At 45.9% G+C, this 19,774-nt stretch overlaps 1 protein-coding gene and 1 long non-coding RNA gene across 5 annotated transcripts in view; one reads left to right on the forward strand and one right to left on the reverse strand.

Moving 5' to 3' along the window:
• The window catches only part of grh (grainy head), a 242,857-nt gene extending 223,097 nt beyond the window's left edge, over positions 1-19,760 (reverse strand). The window contains exons 1-2 of one of the 3 annotated variants that reach the window (XM_033483077.2): positions 18,281-19,759; positions 14,364-14,675 (exon numbers count right to left, since the gene is read on the reverse strand). In XM_033483077.2, the coding sequence (XP_033338968.2) occupies positions 14,364-14,426 (63 nt within the window). In that variant the 5' untranslated portion in view covers positions 14,427-14,675; positions 18,281-19,759. Of the gene's footprint in view, positions 1-14,363; positions 14,676-16,834 lie in introns of all 3 variants that reach the window. The other 2 variants (XM_033483079.2, XM_033483081.2) reach the window with 2 other exon arrangements.
• LOC117227645 (uncharacterized) overlaps positions 1-19,774 on the forward strand; it is a 127,133-nt gene that overhangs the window by 98,509 nt on the left and 8,850 nt on the right. Inside the window, exon 1 of one of the 2 annotated variants that reach the window (XR_004492117.2) lies at positions 17,269-17,409. The exons of the other annotated variant lie outside the window; for it this stretch is intronic. This is a non-coding gene — a long non-coding RNA (uncharacterized LOC117227645). Of the gene's footprint in view, positions 1-17,268; positions 17,410-19,774 lie in introns of those variants that run through there. 2 annotated transcript variants of the gene reach the window in all.

The raw sequence follows: 19,774 nt of genomic DNA on the forward strand, positions 1-19,774 counted from the left end.
AATTCCTAACGACGTCGTTAGCGGGATGCGACACGCTTATTCAACAGGACTTCGGCGGCGACGTTCTTTGCCTCGGTATTCCCTTTTCATTGAGTCGGCGAGCGGGTTGATCGGACTGTTTTGCATGTTTTTCTTAGCGGCAGTCCTTGTTGCCTGTGGCGCTTAGGTGAATCAGTGTCTTGGGAAATTGTTTATGGAGTTCTTTCGCTAAGCGTCGCGTTCCTCTAGACCCGTGCGCTAGTTATTATTTCACTCGCATCGCATTTTAACTTTCTACGACGACAGCGATCACACCGCGATACAGACGACCTATTTCTCTGCAATTTACTAGAAGCTTTTTTTAGGGTTCCGGGTAACAGTCGTGTACATATATATATATATATATATATATATATATATATATAATATAATCGAATAACATTGAACATATATATATGTTCAATGTTATTCGATTAGTCGTGCAGTAAATTCTCCCAAGTTGTCCCACAGCTTGTAAACAAATGTGGATAATTTGGGAAGAAAAGATACGATTATTCGAGCCTCGCGGCTCGATTTTATAGTTACCGATTTTGTCAACAACTATAAAAACGGGCCGCGAGGCTGGAATAATCGCATCTCCTTTCTCCAAATTGTCCATTTTTGTTTCCAAGCTGAGAGTCAATTAGGAAGAATTTATCGTACATCTTAGCGAAGAAAAATATTTCCATCCATCTTTTTCTTGTTACAAGAGAATGGTGGACTTCTACGCCATATGTTTAAATAAATATACATTGAAGGGAAAAAATACTTTACGGTATATTAAAGTAGAGTATATAAATGTCAAAATACAACAAATTTTCGATTTAGTGTAAAACGTTATTTACGTAATTAAGAAAATATTTAGGAAGGTCGAATTTTCGTGCAACATAAGTATTCGAATGCCTCATAAAATTCAGTCGAAAAGTTATAAAAATAAATTTTTTTTATTAATTTTTATTACTAATTTTATACTTCTATTGTTTAAAGATATGTTTCAAGAAGTTTGACATTTCAAAAATCATTCTTTATTTATGATCGATGTTGTTTTGTATCTCTATTTCACACGATTTTATAATTTGTATAAGGCACGTGTAAATACAATTTGTTATCTTAATTTGTTAACGCATTTGAAGGAATTTGTAAAATTAGAATGCAGTTTTGGCCCATTTACCCGCCAATATTGATGTATCATGGGAGCTGTTGACAATCGGCGACTATAAAAACAAGCCGCGAGACTCGAGTAATCGTGTCTCCTTTTCCCAAGTTGTTTATTTTTGTTTACGAGCTGAGGGGCATTTGGAGAGAATTCACTGCGTCTCTGTTACTTTCACTGAAGTTGGATGAATTTAAACGACTCGCAAAATCCCATTGTTTCCAAGACTTAGAAGCAAGTAGTTACCAAATTCATCCCCTAAAAATACTTGCACCTTGACTCTGGCTTCAGCAGGATTTTACAAATTGATCCTATTAATGCAACGTGTACGATATGTAACTCGGTTGAACAAATCTACCCTTAAGATGACTACTTTCGTTCAACTTGGATGAACGTGTTGGAATCTCTCGTGCATTTAAGATCAAGTAGTAACTCGAATCATAAAGTCCTATCGTATCCAGAAATGTATCCTTTAACTCCTTGACTACGGCAGACTTTGAAACGAACTTTTGCATGCATCTTCAGGGATGCATTTTTATGAAAACATATTTCAATAATCAAAAAACTGAATTTTTCTACATTAAAACAATATTATTTATTTCTCTAAACCGAAATACTATAAGTATTACAAATTTAATATTAATGGTCTAACTGAGATAAGATCTATCGGAATAAATATCGATAAAATTTTCAGTGCGCCCATAGAGGCGCTCTCGGAGTCAGAAAACTAAATTGCGTCGAGCGCCTATAGGCGCTCTCAGTGTCGCAAACGCAAAATTTCTAAGCCCAGGAGCTTTCTAAGCTATAAGGGCCCACAGTAGCCTAAAAGTTAAGAACACTTACTTCCACAGATTTCATTAAAATACAATTTCGTACATTGATCAATCTGATTCAACACGTGCAAAGTCGTCCAGCGTGTCGGAATCCCAGAGCGTTTAATGTGAAGTAGCTACTCGAGTTATAAAACCCTCTTGCACTCTGTATTTCGAACGAATCGCTTCCAGATTCATCCTCCAAGAGGAATTGCTTCCACATATAATCGGAATAAAATTGAATATAAATTGATTTATAAGCAATGTCCTGCTTCTATGCGCCCTTACGTCGACGATAGACAAACTCGACTTGTTACCGATCGTAAAACCTTTTCGTACCGAGGATCTAGAACCAACCGTTACGAAATTCATCCTCTAAGACTACCTCCTTCCAAATCCTGTGCCCAAGATCTCCCGAATCGATGAGACCTAATCGACGCCTGCAGCGTTCCATTTTTGCGTTCGTCTTCGTCGGAGTTGGTCGAACTCGCAAACGAACCCGCCGGAATCGTTCAACGTTTAAAACGAAGCAGCTACCGAATTCGTGTCGGGGCAGTAGTCCGCGGGATCGGAAGTCCCCGATTTCCTTAAACCAGGCATTAATCAGCCCGATTACGAAGCCTCCCGCGGTCGCTACACGACGTTAAGTACTTGGCCGGGCTGGGACCGCGACCGGTCGTGTACCGACTTCATTCGAAATCTAATCGCGCGCTGCTCGCCAGGGAAATTTATCGCGATCGTCGCCGGCAACACGTTGACTCACGAGTCCCTGGGACTGAATCTATTACGTTTTTACGACGTTTTACACACGCGGTTGACAACGCACGCCGACGCGGAGGGTACGGCCGCGGATGTAACGCGGGACGAGGCAGGGCCGGGGAGGGAGGGGCCCCGGCTCGTTATGTACTCCCCGCACGAATACATATCTCACGATTTCGTAGTGCTTCTGGAGGATGTTATCTCGGGATTTATGAAATAACGTTGTACATGGCTCGTTCGGCCGCTGGCTCTCGTACTATAGATTCAATCTAGTATCGTTGTCAAGGTGAACGATTATGTAACCCCCCGGGTCTTCGTGATAGTATTTTAACGGCGCTGCTCGTGGACGGTGTCGTCCAACGACGCGGCGACCTTGCGCGGGTCTCGCTTTTCCTCCTCCTTGCGGTCTTTAATTGATTTCGAATCGTTTATTCGCGTCGAATAGATTCGCGGGATTAAGTTGTGGCGACCGACTGACGCGACCCGTTGCGTAACCACGTTTTCGTGCACGGTCTCTCGGAGCTCGCGAGGATTTACCTTGTTCCCTGTCCCTCTACCGAGGATTGGAAATCATTCTATAGGCAGATTCAATAATTTATTGTCGCCTTATGCTTGTTTCGCCGGAACGGTTAGATCTGCCCGGAACGTGTACTCGGTGCTTGCGAATGTCTTCGTAACCCTTTTCTCACGATGCTGGCTACCAGACCTGTTTAATCTATATCAGACTTAGCCGCGCGAATTATTGTGCTTTCGAGGATTTCAGTTTAATGCTTTCGCTTCGGATTGAAAGACGTTTCGCGTCCGTGTGTAAGATGCAGTTGCATTTGCGCGTCGTCTTTCAGCTATCTTCGAGCTACTTCGACGGTACCAAATGGACGTCGCGAAACAATGAATGCAATAGTTATGGATTTACACGAATCAGTAGAGCGAAACTCTGTTCTCCACAGCGATCTATTCGAATAATAATACAATGAAATCTCGATTGTTCAGACTAAAGTGACACGAATTTTCGTATAATAGAACATGTTGTTTCCTCGACGATGGCGGAATTTACTTAGACGAATCATCATTTTTATTGTAACGTATGCTTGTTGGATTAAGATATCTTAATTAAATTAATACAGAACGGGTCATTTTGGTAAAGCACAATAGGTTTAGCGTTAATGACGCTTCGTTGAAGAGAATTCAAAATGTTTCGTTTGACAATTGATGTACCGCTCGTATATTTTACACGCGAAAAACACGGTACAAATTCGTGTTTGATTGTGATATTTTTGCACTGTTTTCATCGTTGCTGTTTATCGTGGTCTTTTCGGTTTCGATACTTAATCGTGTTCTGTCGATTCGGTTCTGTCATGATCGGATGTAGATAAAGTTATGAACGTTCTAATTGCTTTTTCGGGGGTGTTTGAAATCGTTGCGCCAATGTCGTGATTTACTCGTCGAAACTTCGTTTAGGTCTGTCGCACTGGCCGTTGTCGTGATGCCCGTATGTTTATGCCGTGATTGCGGTCAATAATCTGTGAAAGCACGGGCCTTTTGGGCCTCAATGGCCACCGTTACCTAGATTGTATACTAGGCGTCATCTTTATACAGTACATTGTACAGTAAATCATTTTGCATACGGGTTTCCTTAGATTAACCTAACAGTAGATGCAACGTATTCGTACAATAGCGAATTCCGATATCGCAGAACCGATCGAGATTCTACCGAAGACCCTATCCAAGCTCCCAAATGTTCCCATCGAGCCCCCGGTACAAAGCGGCTAACAAAAGAACGATCACGCGGCGTCCGACGCGGAACGGTCATCATCTTCGGATGACAGTTGAGTCGGTTCGTCCGATCGATTGGTAAAAAGGGTGGTGGTTTCGAGGGATCGGAAGCGAATGCCGTGGATGCTGCGAGTCGCCTATGCCCGGCGCTGTTTACACGCAAGAACTGTCCGATAATAACAGTTAATTGGCCTGCTGGCCTGCGCCCCGTGAGAGACTATTCCAAGCCTGGAGAGACGGTAGTCCAGACGTGTCTGACGGTCGGAGATGGCCGACCTACGCACGTACACGACGACGACGAGGAGGACTGCGACGACGACGACGACGACGTCGACGACCGACGGCCCTGGTCCCCCGGTCATTTCTTACCGGTCGCGGGTAAGGTCCCGTCGGCTCCTCGCCGAGGATGAGGATCTCTTTCTCGCGTTATTGCCGATCACGTCGTTCGAATACGCAGCTGCGTGGCTCGAAGATACGCGGAATCGTTAAGGGCCTTTCTTTTCGCTTCTCCTAGCGACCAGTGTTCCCCGTTGTACACGCGCGCATCCTAGCCACGCTGGCGGACGCTCATTGTTCCCCCACTTGTGCAAACCCCCGTGCCCTCAACCCCCTTCGCGCGTCCCGGCCCCCGTTCGGCCACTGTGTACACGATCGCCGAGGGTTTTTGCGATCCGCCAGTTGAATCCTTGTTATATCGGCCGTGCTCTCGCGGTGCGTACTCGTACTCCTTCTGTTTCAGTCTCTCTTTCTCTTTCTCTTTCTTTATCTCGCGCTCTCTCTCTCTCTCTCTTTCTCTCTCGCGCATTCTCTTTGGATCTGTATCGCTCCTTCTCTCGCTCTCCACCGGCGGAGAACACCTGTCAGCGTTTCTGTTATTGCGGCTCACGTTGCCAGCAATTTCTTTCCGCGCTGCTCGCTCGCCCCGTCTTTGGGCTTTGTCTTAACTTCCCTCTTTTTCACGGTTATGCTTCTCCCTCCTCCGCATGCTCTCCCTTGGCCGCCGGCGTCTTTCTCTCTCTCCTCTTTTGTCCCGGCTTGGTCATAATAGCAATTCGATGATGCGTTTATGACGGAAATGAGTCGAGCGGCTGTCCGAATTGATCCGGAGAGTTTAGACGTTCGGATAATGGAACGGTTAAGGTTATATAACAAGTTCTTACTGATTTTTACAGCAAATTTATATAAACTTGGATCGTTCTGTATTCGAACAATCGAGGTATTGATGCACTTCTGTGCGGTTCGCAACTGATTAACTGTTAAATAGCATTTGTTTTTGTTTGCTTTTGAAGAGAAACGACGAAGATGACTGGATCGACTAAAAGTGGAAATTATTAACGTGGAAATTATTAAAGTGGAATTATTGTCTTCGCTGGAAGAATGTTACCTTTGGCTACAATTGCTTCGACCAAAGCAATTAAAATACAAATTGATCGGTAACTGACCGAGGCGGAGTGAAATAATGGAGACTGGAGCAAAGAAAAAGGATAACTTAACTAATTCTCTTCGGTTGGCAGCTTAATTAAATGAAAGTACATTGAAAAGTGTGTGAACCGGGGAGATTATTCAATAAGAGGGAGGATTTCAATTAATGTGAGTCACGTGGGATAATTGCAAGTCACTTTTTAATGTTGTAATGACAAGCAAAAAGTGAGGGGTTAAGATGAGAGCACAAGTCATTGTAATCAAAATCGTTATTTAAAATAGAAAGTGGCGTTAAAAAAGTAGACGAAAAAATAAATTGAGTAATTTTTTGCGGCAATCTTTGATATCGGATAGTTCGATGGTACACATTATGGATGCTAACTGTTTTTAAGAGCGCGTCTTGCAGCGCCCGATAATTCGCATTCGATTCGATTTTTCCTGAATAATGCGTGGTTTAGTAGCTCTTGATAAAATTAACGAAAGTAACGATACCGCTGAAGGATTAGCATAAAAACTGATTACTGTTTCTCCTAATAAAAAGCGTTACCCTAATCGCCGTGAGTAGGGTATAATGGAAATGGGAATAATGGTAGCAAGAAACGCAGCTAGAGCGTTTGGAGATATCAATCAAAGATAATGGCGGTAGACAGATTTTTGTAGTTGCATTCACCGCGACCGCAAACGCGGCGGGTATATATTATAAAAAAATGATTTATTGCTCTGTACACATCGGCCGGGCCGCGAGACACGTGATAATTATATGAATAAAATCGCAATGCCCATGTGTCAACGATATTACTTGTTTCTTGTTTCTTAAATTGTGATTGATGACGGTTAAGTAATGGTAAACGTTCGACGACCGGCCACAGACGATTGTTCCAGTTTTTTTAACTTACGAAAGCTCTCAATTTATTCCTGATAATTATGCTCCGATCCTTGTGATTAGACTTTCAATTTCGTTGGATTTCAAGTTTCGATAAGAATACGCAACTTGTGACATACAAGAAATATTCGTAATATGAAAGTAATAACCTAAATTTTTTGTTTTTCTGTCTTGAATCAAAGATTCGAAGATCCTACAATTCGATGATTTGATGACTCGACGTTCGAAACTGCTAAATCTTGAAAATTTGAAGGATTGACATCTTTTGCGCCCGGAAGACGAATATTCGAAAATTTGAAAGAATGAAAATGTAAATATCGTAAAATTTAGGAAAATGATAGTTCGAATTTTTTGAATTCAAAAAGATTAAAATTTGAATTTTTTTAATCTCAGAAAATGAAGATTTGAATCGTTTTAATTTAAGAAAATGAAAATTTGAATCGTTTTATGTTAGGAAAGGGAAAATTTGAATCGTTTTATTTTAGGAAAGGGAAAATTTGAATCGTTTTATTTTAGGAAAGGGAAAATTTGAATCGTTTTATTTTAGAAAAGAGAAAATTTAAATATCTTGCAGTTTGAAGATTTGAACTCCTAAAATTTGAAAATTTGAACTTCTAAAATTTGAAAACCTGAATTCAAAAAATTTGAGAATTTGAATTTAAAAAATTTGGAAACCTGAATTTTAAAAATTTGAAAGCTTGAAAGTTTTCAATTCAAAGATGCAGCAGGCGCGGTTCGCCCCGAATGATCCGCACAAAGAAGTCGATCGAAGTCCACGCGAACCGGCGAACGGCGCTCGAAAAAAGAATAATCGATGGAGCTGTAATGATACGACCGTCAGCAGCCGTAAACGTATCATAGCAATTCCATTTACCTCGGCTCGCCCGCGGGCATATTCGCGATGCCCGGCACAGAAAAAAGGAGTATCGCGAACAATCGCATAGATATTTTCATGATTACCGTGACTCGAAATAGCGACAGGAAGTCGCCGAGCGTAAACGTACGTATGTATATATGTAACTAATAGCAGTAATTTATTCCGGATCATAGGTGCGCCACTTTCATTCTTCAGCGGAATTTTTTAATAAGATCGTTAAACCCTCCGTCGCGCGGAGCATATCCCATAACAATTCCGCTCCACAATAACACCCGACAAGAACCGCGAGCAAAAACCTAATTTAAGAAACCGCAGCCTAGAAACTGCAAAAAATCACGTAGAAGCAATTTCGCGGGGCACAAAAACGATTTCCTCGCATTATTAAAAACCATTCGAAGGGATCGGAAAAGAAATGAAAAGAAATAGAGAGGTTTCTTTACTCCGGGCTTTCTCGTCGCCAATAGCAGAATCGATGGCGACTCGTCTCAATTAAAAGCCCTTTGATTTCCAGCAGATCGGCGAGACTGTGCCGATCGGTGGGCGCGGCCGAAGTCGATCGGTCGAAAATCTCTGGATAGTAACCGTTTTCGACGGCGATCGTTTCGCCGCGGTTACGGCCGGGACGAAAAAAAGGTTTAATAAAGAAACAAAGTTGGGAGTTGTCCGGATTCTATTAAGTAATCTTTGCCGGTTACTCCTATAATGAATAGCACGATCGCCGACCAAGCGTTCTACCGGCGCGGCAAGCGGTGTATCAGGTACGAGAAATCCGGCGAGTCATCGTACACAGCAAAATCGTCTTCCTCCAGTCTTTCTTTTCCCCCTTGTCCGAGAGAGGCTTGCCCACCGAGGAACGGCCATGGTGGGACGAATGGGATGGCTAACGTACCGTTCGCTTCACGCGGACGAAAGAATGCCGCCGGTTCGATGGTGATTCTTGCCCGATGGAAAATTCTACCGTCCGCGATACGATGTTATTGCCATTCTTCCACGAGAAGAAAGACTCGCTCGATTCGATCCGAGCCCCCGGCTAGATATTGTGCGTCTTCGCGCGCTATCACTGGATTCAGCGTTTCATGCACTCGTAGCCTCTTCGATTTTGTGCTATTTTGTACCGAAACAAAAACTCGGCCGACTCTCGCGTACCTTTTATTTCCAGATTGCGGATCTTAACGCAAGAAACAGAAGTAAAATGAAAATGTGTTTCCTCTTTGAATCGTTTTAATAAATTGAACAGGAGACAGCGATCTTCTTTCATTATTCTAACATGTTCATAGTTTGATATCTCATCTAGTAATTCTTGTCATACGCGCTTCAAATCCAAAGTCTGTTTATTTTATTTAGATTTTATTTTATTTGGATCTTAACGAAAGAAACGGAAGTAAAATGAAAATGTGTTTCCTCTTTGAATCGTTTTAATAAATTGAACAGGAGAGACAGCGATCTTCTTTCATTATTCTAACATGTTCATAGTTTGATGTCTCATCTAGTAATTCTTGTCATACACGCATCAAATCCAAAGTCTGTCTATTTTATTTGGATTTTATTTTATTTGGATCTTAACGTAAGAAACGGAAGTAAAATGAAAATGTGTTTCCTCTTTGAATCGTTTTAATAAATTGAACAGAAGACAGCGATCTTCTTTCATTATTCTAACATGTTCGTAGTTTGATATCTTATTTAGTAATTCTTATCATACGCGCATCAAATCCAAGAAGTCTGTTTATTTTATTTAGAGAATTTCATTCTCTATTCATTTCATCTTTAGCCACGATCAGGAATACAATGGAATTTCTCTGCAAAAAAATTGGAATTTCTCTGGAAAAACTGCAAATTTGTTATTGATTTATATCTAACAATTGCGTCCCTACGTACACTGAATTCATGTTGCATCAATTATTTAGAACATAGAAAAATGTCAGTCTATAAAGAGTTAAGATGTTCAAATCTTTCTTCGATGCTAGACTTTGCCGATTGCAAAGAACACAAAACTGTGAGAGCCAACTTGAATTACTCGGTTTTGTACTCGATTTTCTAGTACTCGATGCAGAAGCAAACACGGAGAATTTTAACGAGCTTCTCATTTCATTCGAAGCTTGAGGAAACTCTTAAAACGTACGAGTTTTCGTTTGGTTCTAGACCTTGTCGATTACACCGCATGCGAATCTGTAAGAGTAAAGTGTTCTCGAATTGCTTGGTGCTTGAATGAACATAATTGAAAGAGTGTACTTGAAAGAATGTACCTGAAAGGATCATACGAACCGTATAATCTGCCGGACCTCTAAAGCCGCGGTAGCGCTGCTAGATTCTGTTCAACTCGTTTTCACTAGGCAGCGATCATACTTTCAAATGAAACAATGTCTCAAGTACTATGAAACAATATTTGAAGGACTCGAACAACGAGCAACCGCGCGTATCATACGGACATCCTACACAGAAGTGACGAGCACAACCACTGGCAGAGAGTCCGCTGTAATTATGTTTGACATCTATTTTCCATTCGAAATTATGCCACATTGTATTTCACTGTTGCAAACTCTGCGCTGACTAATGGACAATGGCCAACACGAAATTTGATCGACCGATACGCACGAATGAGAAGCCAGAGTAAATAATTGTTACGATACTATTCCAGGCATTGTGAATGTCGTGTAACCAGCGCCAAGATCCAACAAACAGTTTTACATTGCAATTATTGTTTCGTGTCGCGACGCGTTTAACGAAGCATTCTCGCCGAACAAAATGGCGGCGACCGCCGCCGTACACCGAATTAAATCCGCTGAAATTCCGCGAAGCGAATCGTAGTCGATTCGCGCGGCAGTAATAAATACGAACTTGACGGCCACGTCGATCGGCTGCGCGCAGCGACGTAAAGGCAAACGCATTATCATAAATTATATCATCGTTGGGAACGCCGGCCGGCACAGCGGCGCAGTGGCAGCGAAATCAACTGTAATAATTCCACGGGGATTTGGCCGTAATGGCCGGTCCCCCGTAAGAATCTTAGGGGAGCCGCTTATACCGCGCGTAGACGTTCACATTGTGGAGCAACGCCACGCAAATAACGGGCTTTCGTCCGGCAGGAGTTTCACTTTTTAAGCGACAGGTATACCATTGTCAGGTTAAAAACCTGCGGCCAGGTGACAGTGAAAATCTTTTCAGGCTTCTCGGCGTCGAGGAGTGGCCGTCGGGGCGAGAATATATATATATATCACTTTGCTCGATGGAGTATTGGAATTCGTTCGGGGACACCGAAAACGACCCATAAACCCGCCAGGCTATTCAAGAATTTTACCGAAGATTCTATACACGCTAATTTAGATCACGTTCTCGGAGATTCATTGTCTTCGCTGTCTCCGTAATCGTTGAAACGCGTAAACAATGTTTGGTAAATCGCGTGATACAGTAATGTCTCTCTAATTGACGCTCGGATTGTCCACAAAAGTGGATAATTTTGGAAGAGGAGATGCGATTGTACGAGCCTTGCGGCTCATTTTTATAGTTACGAATTGTCAACAACTATAAAAATGAGCTACAAGGCTCGAATAATTGTATCTCCTCTTCCCAAATTGTCCATTTTTAGGCACAATCTGTGCGTCAATTAGAGAGACATTACTGTATATCGTACCATTTATTTCTGCGACATTTTACCATGCACTCCATCGTCCGTATGCCGACAATTACCACTTTTAACGAACAAATGATAGACAATATGATCGAACTATACGAAACGACGTGTATTCGTGAAATATATTAAATACATTATTGATAAAATGTATTCTCTAATAGAGTGCAAAGTACAAACTGTTTACATACTTATGGACGGGAGTGTACGTTGTTTGTGGTACATCATTTCATGTAGTAAATCCTTCGAACGTCATATGAAGGATAGTTTTGTAATTTCTGTGACGGGGTATTATCATTCGAAGGCAAGAACTAATCAACTTTTGAGAAGCATCTTAAAAGTCTTTTATATAGCCAACGTAAACATAATTATCCCTACAGTGTTCTTCGGATACGCTTTCAGCCAATCACATGCCTATTGGTTTCACAGGATTACGATTGTATGATTTTCTTTGTAGACGATCCTACTTCTTGGGAGAACTTTCAGTATATACAGCAGTATTCTACCGCGAATATACTCGCTAATTTATCCTACTCGCGAGGAACGCACGAAATTATGTAAATTTTCCATTCAAGAAAGGTAGAATATTTTTCTCTTCTCTCGACATTATTCCGAATTTCTTCAACAATAATTACAATATCCCCCGAGGACTGTCAATCGACTTGCGTTGATTCGAATGATTTATCTATTTACTGGAGAAAAGGAATGCGATAGATATAGATTTATATAGTTATAGTTTGCAATATACATAATTTAACTATATAAATAAAACTATATATATATATATATAATTATATATTGTTATACTACGAATATTGTAAACTATATATATAGTTTACAATATCCGCCGAGGAGTAATGCAATAGATATAGATTTATATAGTTATAGTTTGCAAAATATATATAGTTTGTATAGTTTGCAATACACATAGATTAGTAGTGTGTATATAGAATTTCGTATAAACAGTGTTTAAAAGAACGAAGAGATGAGAAGAAAACATCGCGATCGTTTAAGATTACTAATTAGTGATTAATGAATATAAATACCAATTATGTTTTAAGACTAGATGCAAAATTAATTAACTGTCACCACGGAGATGAGTACTCCGTCACTCCACCCGTATCACAACGAAGTCACGAACAAGTGCGCATCATGCAGACTACACCGCAGCTGGTGATAGCGAACTATCACGCGCGGATTATTCTTCTTGCGGATGCGAATGGGTTAAGAATGGCGGACATCCGAGCGGTTCGCGACTCGGCTGATCCATTAAGCGCGCACTGAAACGGAAGGCTTAAATTCCAGATTCTGTCCCGGTGGAAGCTGTAAATTTCGGGCAGAAATTCGGCTGGTTGAGCCGGGGACGCGGTTAATGCGCTTAGAGTAGATTCGGATGAATATAAATACCGTGTCAGGCGGGCCGGCGGATTTTTCGCCGCGGCGCGGCGTGAGAGGGGGATGAATCGAGGGGATCGTGATTAACGACGCGGAGGTCTTGCATCCACGCCCCATTCGATTTCGACAATTCACGGAATGCAATCATACCTCATGGCCGGCGTTTCGTGCGGGTCATCGGTTGACCTTCCTCCCTTTCTCTTTCTTTCTCGCCCCCGAGCTTCCTCTCTCTCTCTCTCTCTCTCTCTCTCCTCTCTCGCCTCTCTCCTCTTTCTCCTCTCCGCCCCTCTCGCCGCACCACCCCGGCGCGGTACCACCCGTTGCGCGAAATAACGAGAATGGCGGACCGTAAGATTATTGCCAGTTGTGCTGTTCGTCCGGCGCGGCGTCGGGGAACTTCTGGGACCGACCCTGAGACGCCAAGGTTTGGCGAGTGATGGACGAGTCTGCACGGAGACCGAAAGATTGAGGATCGGCTGTCAATCTTCCGGCCCGCGAGCGACGAACAGAGATCGCCTACCGCTTGTATTCTTTCGGTGCTCCTCTCCTCTCTTTTTTTTTCTCCGTTCGGTTAATTTGCTGCTCGATCGACCACGTTTATTCCCGGTTCCGTTGTCGAATTCGACTGGGACTTCTCGCGTGCGTCACGCTTTTGTCCGACAGTCACCCCCGACGACGACTCCCGCAGTCACGCTGCACTCGCGATTCGACGCGAAACGCGGTGCGTCACGGGGTGTGAATAAGCCTTTCAGTCCTGATTTCGAATATTTCGGGGATAATGACAAGCGGAGTGGTTCTGCCGGTTCTATTTCTGGATCGATTTCTCGGCTCGTCTTGTTTTCGCTTCCTTTTGAAACGGTTTTCCGAGGACCGAAGGCCGCCGTGTTCTCGTTTCGATTAACCCCTTGACATACCATTTTCTTCGCAGTTACTGCGATTAAATATTTTTCCATTGCAATAAATTCTTAGTAGGGAAAGAAAATTGAAGCTTGTCGTGTGTGTGTGTGTGTGTGTGTGTGTGTGTGTGTGCGCGTGTGTGTGTGTGTGTGCGTGTGTGTGTGACTAAGTTTACTGAAATGCTTAAATATTGATGACAAGAGATTAGAATTTGATTCCAATTTTAAAGGACAGAATAACAACTATACTAAATTTTCGTGACGAGTCGGACTCGTCCAAGTATGGCAAGGGGTTAAACCGGACTTTGTATATAGATTTGTTTATAGATTGTTTATAAATTAGATCGCAGGTTAAATTTGTGCCTAACTGATTGCCAGGGGTGGTTAATGTCTTTCAAACATTAACTTCGGAAATTTGTGACAAATGACATCGGCTGTTTGAATTATAATCTTGAAACGCTTAAAACAATGGCAACATGATACTGCATAAATGTATTATTCGTTCAACCCCATAGAATGGTAACTAGGCTGCCGATAGAATGCATTTAAAACAAGAATGACCAGATGAAATAAAATAGACCAAAAGCATAAAAAGACTAAAGGCATTTGACGTTATGATAATTCTCCAAAGAGAAGATAAATTTGTACCTTCTACATGCATTTCAGAATCGGCAGAGCTCGATATCGCCGGTCGCGGCACGAGCATCTGGTACGACCCGACAATAAAAGTGAGAAAGTGATCGCACTAACCGGGGACAGAGCCTCCTGCATGTGCAGGGGTGCGTTGTCGGCCTCGTCGGTGCAAGTCGACATTCTCCTGCGCTGTCTTCCGCTTCTCTTTCCTCGCCGTATCGTGGCGTCCTGTAGGATCAGCTTGTCACAATGTAGCGGCGTCGTCGGCGTCTTCTCGGCGCGCCGATGGCCCCGTGTGTATCCCTATCGGTCGACTAAACTGACTACTACGCGAATCGAATGACTCTATGCATGGGGTAGCGTGTATCACAGGCTGCGGTATGGCACGTCATTAACGGAGGTTCTGAGTAGCATGCGTCGAAAGAGGACCTGCGAACCAAACAGACAGAACGGACAAGAACGAGAAAGAACAAATGATCCCGCGAGTCGTTGAACCGATCGATCTTTCGAAAGAAGCGGACGTCGTGGTAAAAAGATGCAGCGGCTAATCTCGGAGGCTCGGTGCTCGCGAGCGCGAGCGCGAGCGCGCACGCGCATGTATCGCATGTTCCGATTGCACAACGTGCAATCAGCGGGACCAGCCGGGTTCGCCGTGTTCCATTCATTTCAAACTGGCTACGGAGCACGTCAAACTGGAAACGGTTTCGCGGTCGCGGCTCTGATAGACAGGTGTAATAAACCGGCGTCGAAGAGACAGACAGACGGACAGACGGACGTACAGACGGAGAGACAGACGGACAGGCCTGGCGAGAGTGAAAAGTTGAAACAGAGAAACACGTTTCATTCGGTAGTCCCTTCCTTCCCTAAACACCATGGAGATGCCCGTGGCTCCTCCGGTAAGGGAGGAACGAAGGAAGCCGTTGAACCGGCCTGCTATCGGCGAACAAGAATAACAAGAAGACGGAGAAGAATAAGTCAAGCTTAACAGGAAGAGCCGGGAGAGCCGCATTTTTGCCGGGCAAGTCAGGTTGACGTCCCGGCCGGAAGAACGAGATCGCGGCGGAATCAGGAAGGCCATCGGGGTAAGGCGGCGGCGGCGTGGCGGCGCGTGTTTGTCCGCCTCGGGTGTACGCTCGACCGCGAAGCGACGCGGCGCGGTTCCGTCGCGCGCGGACAACGCCGAAGGAGAGGTTGAATAGCAGGTTCGATGGTTGATTCAGTTATCACGTGGCCGTGCATGCCCGGTCTCCGTCTGGCCGGGAATCCGTTCGGATGTTGGCCAAACCAGTCGGACACCACGAATTCTACATCTTCAGCGCGCCGCCGTGCCGCGTCCAGGTGGATAGTTAGCGAAACCAGTTGGTTCCCTCTTCTCTCCTGGCTCGTTCATCTCCTCCTACTACCTCCGCTCCGACGCCGCGGCGCGGTGCGGCGCGGCGCGGCGCTTGAAGGAGGGCAGCAGCCACGTAAAACTGGAATTCAGCTCGCGACCGCTACCGACTGACGGATAGACAGGTGTAATAATAGACGTAACCAGCAGGCCGGACCATCGAGAACGAACGTTCCGCGACGGACAACTTTTGCAGAACGGTTTTCCACCGGCGCGCACCTACAGAGGTGTCCCCTGTTCGGCGCTGGACTCTGCGGAACGGAATGATCGAGGAGTACGATCATCGCGAAGCAAGGGAGGTAAACCGGAAAGCAAGAGGAAGATCATCGAGAACGAACATTCCGTAGCTGGTTCACGGTCCGAGTGTACTTCTCCGCCATTGGATTCCGATGAACTATCGTAGTTCCGTCTGCTAATCGAAAGCAAGACCTCGAGGAATGCTCGACGGACAGAAGATGAGCCACGGGAGCAAGAGAAAAACCATCGAGAACGAACGTATCACGGGTCTGGATGTCCCCTATTCGTCGTTGGATCCTGGTGGACGACGATCGTCTTTCTTCGAACCACGAAGTACGAGATAAGCTAGGTGAACCGGAGAGCTAGGTCGAGACATTCCACAGCTATTTCACGCGTAGGCGTGCCCCGCTCATCGTTGGATTCTGGTGAATGATCATCGTTCGATCTGGCAAGCGAGATAAGACCTCGAAGAATGTGGAAGACGAGCCGAGTGTGCCGAAGTGGAGCCAAAGTACAAGAGGGAGGAGATCAAGCTAGCCAGAGGGCAGTATCGCCGGTATCTTTTGGTGACCGTTGGACTCCGATGAGAGCGACCAGCGTTGTCTTCGGTAATCGAAGTGCAAGGAAGGCAACGAAGAGGTGCGAGATGAGCTAGACCCGCAGAAGGTGAGCCAGAGAGCAAGAGAGAAAGAGAGAGAGAGAGAGAAAGAGAAAGAGAGAGAGAGAGGGAGAAGAAGCTGCTGAAGAGGGTGGCGGGAAGTAGGTAGGTAGCCTACCTACTACGCGGAAGAAGGAGATTGGGGCGACTGGGGAGAAGGAGTAGGTACACCAAGCCGGTATACAACCGCGGACCGGAGACGAGAAGCCAGAGGAGCAGGTTCGGCCGGTCTAACCTGATTCTCAAAGGGAACCCTGCATCAGATTGGACCCACCTCCGTGGGTCCGTTTGTATTTCAAGTACCTGTACTCCCTCGCGTCGCGTCAGTGGTCGATGCCTCCGGAGACGGAGGACTCGCCGAGCGAAGAGGAACGAGAGAGCCTCTCCTCGGCAGCCTCGAATGATCATCAGCGAACAAACTGTCCTGTTCCGCGGCTCTGACAGAGCAGCCACCGCGTGCGACGACACCCGCGGTGACCGTAGCGCGGACCTGATCGCCGGACCAGGTCGCCCAGTGATCATCCTCAGTGATTTCGATAGTGATTGTCAAGAGACACCAGTGCAAGTTCTAGCCTCCCTTTTTCTTTGGGGTCGGGGAAGGGCCCGTCGGATCTACCGCAGCGAGTCCAAGTCGATTCGAGGCTGTTGCTCGTTTCGCGGATACACCTTTGTCTCTCGTTCCCGACTCCTCCGGCTTGGAGTCGAAGACGAGCCTCGTCCGAGCTACCTGAGGCCTCGCGGAGGCGGTGTCCTCCGGTTCAGTGATCCGGGAGTGAGAATCAGTGGCGAGTTTCGGTTGTGGGAAAGATCCTTGGTTTCCGAACCAAGGCGCTTTACGTGGGCTAAGCGATTAGCACGTGTCTCTCGGAGAAAGAGAGGTACGGATGAAGGCTAGAGGTAGAGATAGACAGAGCGAAAGAGAGAGAAAGAGAGAGCGAGAGAGAGAGAGAGTGAGAGAAAGAGAGAGGTGTGTGGAGAAAACGAGAAAGAGAGAAAGAGTATCGGTGTGTGGACTGCGTGGATTATTCGAGAATGTTCTCGAAATGCCTGTCGTTCCTCGACGCCGCGTTATATAAACTGGAGGAGGGGGGAAAGGAACGCGTTGCATTCGGGGCGACGTCCATTAGTGGATACCATAAACCGGGGCCAATTATATTCGCTGTAGGGGCTTCCATTCACTCTACCGCGGCGCATATGCTAATCGTCGCCGATTTCGCGGATACATGCAATCGCTGATCGAAAAGAGCGAGAAGGAGAAGGATAGAGTAGAGATCGAAGATGAAAAGAAAGAAAACAACCCGGTAACCGGCAATTTATTCGACCGTGTAATTCGATTCTGGTATATCGCGAAACCGTTGCGTTAGAAAAAAGAAAAAAAAACAGAAAAATAATCGGCGCGCTATTCCTCCGTCATCTCGAATTGCGTAGCAGTTAATACCTTCCATTCGTCTCGATTTTGTAATAATGTTCGAACGGTAAGGATCGAGACACGGAGAGAGAGACAAAGGAGATCGATCCATTGAATAATGCAGCGATCCGATCGCCGAAGGGTTGGCCAGCTCGAGAATGGTCCGGAGATCCTCGGATGGTCCCGGAGCGTCTCGACGATCGACTTGTTTACCGGCGGGTCACCTGCGCATCACCTGTGCGTCACCGCGCAGGTAGCCGGTGAACATCCGCGGCGAGGAGGTCGGCCTCCTCCGAGAGAAGCCGGAGACAATACCGTATTCGAAAAGAGAGAATACTCACTTCTCCGTGGGAGGTTGGTGGTGGGGGTGGGGGTAGGTGGCTCGAAAAACATGGAGGGAAATAGTCGCTGCGAGAGAAGAAATATATCGTGGCGCGTCCGTGTGCTCGTCGAGTGATCTTCGGCCGATCGGTGGCTGTACCGACGTACGTATCTATTTATCGTTGTGCGTCGGTACGAAGCGGATGATCTGGTGCGCGCGGTCGTGGTACGCATGTGTGCATGTAGTAACGCGGAGAGTGGAAGAAGGTGGTATAGAGAGAATGGTAGGGTGGTATACGGGGGTGCTTGGTGGGGTGGGGTGGGGAGGGGGCCAACTACAAACTACTAAACGTCCCTCCTGTGTTCCGGATCACATCTCAACGGATGATAGTGTCACCACCTTCGCCGCGGACCGAGGCGTCCCACCGCGTATTTAGCGGTTTCGTCGGGGTCGGAGCTCCTCTTCTCCAAAGGGCGCCCAATCGCGGGTGCCCTTTTATCCCTCTTCACCCTAGACTGTCTTTCTCCCCCGATTCGGTAGTTTCTTTTCGCTCCACCTTCGCGTACGTCTCTTCTTTTTCTCACTTTCGTTTATTTATTTGTCCGAGTTCGAGTCCACTCTCTCTCTCTCTCTCTCTCTTTCACTCTTTCTTTTTTCTCTTTCTCCCACTCCCACTCTCTCTCTCTCTCTTTCTCTCTCTCTCTCTCTCTCTTTCTGTCTATCTATCGTCGTGTTCTTCGCGGGGACACAGAAGAACACGGATCACGATCGATCGAATCCTCGCTCGCGTACCGTAGTAGCACCGTGAAACTCACAAAATTTTCACTCCGCGGCACCGCATTCTCCTTGCTACTCTGTTCCGTCGCGGAACGTGTCGCATCCGTCGAACCAGTCACCGCGGTATCGTTCCTTTCGCGCACCACCCCTCTTCGAAACGAGTCACGAGGAGGTTTTTTCCAAACCGGATCGGATCGTCTGTCCGCGATTCACACTTGTACACCGGCTTCAGGCACACGCGCACGCTCGCCGAGACTGTGGCGACGGGAACGACGACGGTCGCGACGACAACGGCAACGACCACGACCACGTCGAGAACGACGACGACGACGACAACGACGACGACGACGACGACGACGACGGTAACGATAACAACAACAACGACAACGACAGCGGCGACGTCGACGACGGTAACGACCCAGACCGCGACGACATCGTCGCCGGGGATCGAACGCGATCGGTTACTTCACCGCGACCGAGGAACAGCGTGAACCACCCGATGCTCCCGCAGCTGGATCGTGGATTCTGACGAGGGTGGAACGATGCACAACCCCGAACTGTACGGCCCAACAGGTAGAATTAAACCGCCCAAAGTTTGGGCAGCCGCTGCAAGCAACAAACGAACCAGCCTCACGGTGCTCTCTCGGATCGTTCTCTCTTCTCTCGGGATACGGCAACATGGCCGCCGTCGCCGCCGCCTCCCAGCATCCCGCTCTCGGCTCCGTGTCTCGTGCCC

Source organism: Megalopta genalis, chromosome 8 (genome assembly GCF_051020955.1).
Source record: "Megalopta genalis isolate 19385.01 chromosome 8, iyMegGena1_principal, whole genome shotgun sequence".
Classification (NCBI taxonomy): domain Eukaryota; kingdom Metazoa; phylum Arthropoda; class Insecta; order Hymenoptera; family Halictidae; genus Megalopta; species Megalopta genalis.